We start from the raw sequence: 4,473 nt of genomic DNA, 5'->3' as shown, positions 1-4,473 counted from the left end.
AACCCATGGGGATGGGGTCTAGGGAAACGGATTCCCAGATACACCTAGCCCAGGCCTACACAGCGTGTGGGGAAGGGAAAGCCCCTGTGGTAACGTTTTTTTCCCTCTCCACAGTCCTCCCCCACTGGGGGCAGCCTGGAAGCAGGGGAAATTCCCCACTCCCCCTCCCCTGCAGAGCTGCTTGCCTCAGGTGCTGCCACAGGAGGGAGGGGGAAGAAGTCCCTAGGGCTAAGGACACCAGGGAGCCTCTGCCTTGGGTGGCTTCCCCCAGGGTCCCCCAGCCCGAGGCAGCCTCAGGGAGCAGAGGGGAATTCTCCCACTCCCCCACAGCTGCTTGCCTCAGACTCGCAGCGGCTGAGGCAAGCAGCCGCGGGAAAGTAGGAGGGGGAGAATTCCCCTTGGCTCCCCAGGGCTGCCTAGGCTGGGAAACCCAGGCTGGGGGAAACCCCTTGAGAGGGAGGCTCCTCCAAGATGAGCTAGCACCTGGACAGGGGGTTCCTCAACCTCCTGTTGCGGGACAGCAGGGGTTGGGGGCATAAGCTGGGGAGTCAATCAAGGATGGCCCAACTTGGCCAGCAGGTTGGGAGATGTACTCTAGCACCCCACCCCCTCCCACACACACACATACACACTTGCAAGAGCTAGCAGGCTAGGAGATGCATTCTAGCACCCCCAGCCAACTGGCCTAGATTACTGCAGGCCTCCCCCTTCCTTTCTGAATTGAAAACTAAATGTCAGTTTAGTTGATTATCTGTGTAGTTTATGCAACTTGGAGGAAGCTGCCTAGATTGAATTAATTCTTCCTCTGGCTTTTTGACTATCTGTACTTAGCCATAATGCCAGATCACATTTCTTCCACCTCCCTGGAGAACATCTGTCCAAACTTCCTTTGACACTTCCTTTAAGAAAGCAGACAAGACTCCAGAAAAACTTGCAGCCAAGACTCCTGAGAAGACTCCAGCCAAGAACTCATCAAAAAATCCAATCAAGAGCCCTTCAAAAAGTCCAGCAAAGTCATCTCAAAGAAGTCCTTCCAAATCAATATAATTGCTATTTACAATATAAATACATTAATGTAACTATATTACTCATCTATAATTGAATGAGTACAAAATTCTGGGTTATTTTTGGTAAAAACAGGGTATCAGGCCTTGGTTCAGGAATCAATCCCCTATTTATAACATTGTTTCCTATGGGAAAATCAGTTCCAAGTTACAACGTTTCGACATAAGACTTAGTTTTCAGGAACCAATTGTTTTGGAAGTTCGAGGACTACCCGTAGTAAAAGAATATTTTGTTTAGCTGGTTTAACACTCATAAAAAGCAAGCTTACTTTGATTTAAAAAAAGCAATGACAAACTACTCAAAATGGTCACTAAAGTTTTTACCCTCACTGAAAGGTGGCTCTCCGTTTCTAAAAATACAGGTGAAGGACTTTGAGTATCATAACTACAAAGTGCATGGTGGTGTTTTGCCACCTTGTCTTAGGTGTGACCCAGATTTCATGTACACCTAAAACTTTTCCTTGCCATTCATATTTAATGTGCATATCTGTCACCACGAAATATACTTATGGTTGCCTCACCCATTCTAGAATTCAAGAAGCAAGCAGTTAACAACTATTTTATGCTCCAAAGAAGTATAAAAATGAAGTCATGTTCAGAATAAGAGAGTGAGGAGTCCTAGAAGTGTATAATAAAACTGGTTTATTTCATGTTGAATGATGGCAAACCATGTTCAACGAAAATGAGATCAAGCCTATGTAAGAATAAGCTATTACCAGGTTTTGGACACTCCTTTTCCAAATGACTGCTTTGGTCTTTGCTTTTATTTCAAAATTTTATGCTGAGAAATATGAACTTAGAAAATGAGGCATGAGGATTTTTGAGGTAACAGCCTGAAAGGTAATTTTTTTTTGTCTCATTCCTTCCTTTAAAGAATTAACTCCATATAGCAGCAATCTGAATGGTATTTTAAAAATTTCTACTTAACAGGAATTCCCATGTGATCCCAACATGTTCACTGGTGCTTTAATGTGTTCCGTGAATCCTTTCAAGTGCTATACGAATGGCCAGTCCAATATGTAAAAAGTTAGACTTTCGTTACCCATATCTTTTCCTCAATACCACAGCATATTTTACCCCTGAAGAGCTACATATCTGAGACTGAGAAGGTGTCTGTCTCCTTTTGGTCAGGTCACACAATACATACAAGTAAAGTAAGATAGTATTGTACAGGGTATGTGTGAAAGTGAGGCAAATGCTCCCAGAGCTTGAGGGAACCAATCCTGCCCCTCAAGCCCATGAAACCCTTGCCCCAGGAGCCTGGAGAACCCAGCCAGCCCCATGCTGCCTGAGCTCTTCTGCCATGAACAAACAAGTGTGGGTCACAGTAAAGTAATCGAATTGAATACTACCTTCTGTCATTTGAGCATTTGTGGCATGACAAAAGGTATGGCTATCTGTTTGCTTTCACTTTGTGCCACCATAGAAAATGTGTATGGTGGCACAAAAGTGATGTCTGTTTCCACCCCTAGAGCAGAAAGATTCCAAGAGAAGTGAATTAGCAACAGTGAAAGTGACAGGCAGGTCCAATAAACAGGCACTTTTTCAGTACATATTACAGGAAGGTTTCATGGTGACTTAAAGGAGAGCACAGCCTCTAGGAGACAGAAGAGAGAAAGACAAAGTAACTGCTCAAAACTTTGGAAGCAAAGGGAAGATGAGATAGGGAAACAAGTAAGGCCAAATGAAGGATTCTGTTTTGAAGAAATGTGGAAACCATAGCATTTAGGGACTGCAGGATCCAGAAGCTTTTAACTTAGATTGATCATCTTGGCTTTGTAAAGGTATGTTATGGCTAAGATGGAAATACCTCTGTTGTCAGAGAATGTTGCCATCTCTTTAAGAATGTTCCTAAATCTTTTCCCAGGTCACCTGCATTGGAGAGACTAGAGACAAAATCCATACAGTACAACTAAGAAATGCTCTCTTGGATCGCTACCCGGAGATGAAGTGGACAGAACGGTGATCAGCAAAGCACTGTGGAAAGTGCTACGGTCTTTTAACAAGCACTTTATAGAGAATTGAAACTTGAGGCAATAACAAATATTACCTTTCAGAACTAAACAGTTAGCAAATAGCTGCAGGATTGATTGATTGATTGATCTATTTCGGTGCTCAGAATACAATGGCTCAAATCATTAGATTAGCTATGGGAAAGCTTCATAGTTCCTGCTTGAGTTGGAATTCAAGAATAAGTTATGAAATGGCTGTTTGGTTTTTCACTGGCATGTAGACCCCTGTGGTAAGTAGAAAGAAAGAGGGCATTTTTCTTGAGATCTTATTATAGTTTTCTCATCCTCCTTCTTTTAATACCCTCAGTTTTCATGTGTGTTGTGTCCTCCTTTGCTGGCATGCTCGCTTTACATTTTCCAAGCCAGAAACAGCACCTCATCTGCTGAGTCTGCCTTTATAATTACATATCTACATTTATGTCAGCACAACATCTTCACTTTCAGGCAAGGAAAAATATGGTTAATGAAGCACACTAGATAAAAAAATACATCTTGGAAAGGAAAAGCCAATGTTGAATTTTTTCCTATGGGAAGATTATAATGTTTATAGAAATATGGCTTCCAGAAATGTTGCAATTATAAAAAACTTATTTTAATGTTATTAATCCTCATGTTTATCAAACAAATGTAAATGTTTTTCTTCCCCACCCTTTGGAAACTCACCAGTACAAGCCACATATAAAATAGATATTTCACTTTTAGAGAGGGTCTTCACCTTCACTGAATTTTGTAATCAGAAGTCAGGTTAATCTTAGCTTGCCCAAAACAAAGCAATGTTAGAAATAATATATATGTTCAAATATGGCTAGTTAATAAGCAAATAGAGCTATAGAAGAAGAGGAAGCATGAATCTTAAGAAACTGCTAATGCAATTCAGAAGGAGCATATTGACTTGAATGTCCCTGAGAACCAATAATTGCACTGTAAGCAGAGACCTATTAATAAGTTAACACTATAGGGTAGGGAAAGACCTTGGCAAAAGCTTGGGCCCATTGCTGAGTCTTAAGTAGCCCAGTTGCCTGTGTAGTTGGATGAGATTCAATTTTAGGTCAGGTATAATGGATTCAATAAAATCACTCTAATGGCCAGATTTCAACAGGACTGACCCAAGATTTGAATGGGGGTACTTCAATTAATTCTGCCTCTGGATCCTCAAACTGATGAGTAAGTACGTAAAACAGAGATGTGTCTTCAAGTGTGCTATACCTACTGAAATGAATGGGATTCTTCAGTAGGACTTCAAGTAATTAGAGCTCCCTAGTGCAGGATTTGGGTTCCCTTATTAGGCATCCATGTAACTGGACTTCAGATTCATGTTTCCTATGACTGTGGAAGAAGATTGGATTAAAAGCCTGTAATGACCTTAAATAATTCCAAATTACTATTAAAATATACAA

At 41.4% G+C, this 4,473-nt stretch overlaps 1 protein-coding gene across 3 annotated transcripts in view; it reads left to right on the top strand.

Moving 5' to 3' along the window:
- LOC102368673 (L-threonine ammonia-lyase-like) overlaps nt 1-4,467 on the top strand; it is a 57,544-nt gene extending 53,077 nt beyond the window's left edge. For all 3 annotated transcript variants that reach the window (XM_014517357.2, XM_006018479.3, XM_025197718.1), the window contains one exon: nt 2,932-4,467. In XM_014517357.2, coding sequence (XP_014372843.1) covers nt 2,932-3,030 — 99 coding nt within the window. In that variant the 3' untranslated portion in view covers nt 3,031-4,467. The remainder of the gene's footprint in view (nt 1-2,931) is intronic.
- The last annotated feature ends 6 nt before the right edge of the window (nt 4,468-4,473 follow it).

This window comes from Alligator sinensis, unplaced genomic scaffold (genome assembly GCF_000455745.1).
Source record: "Alligator sinensis unplaced genomic scaffold, ASM45574v1 scaffold188_1, whole genome shotgun sequence".
Lineage (NCBI taxonomy): Eukaryota > Metazoa > Chordata > Crocodylia > Alligatoridae > Alligator > Alligator sinensis.
Note: the sequence above shows the minus strand (reverse complement) of the source record. Positions and strands in the feature narration are given on the sequence as shown.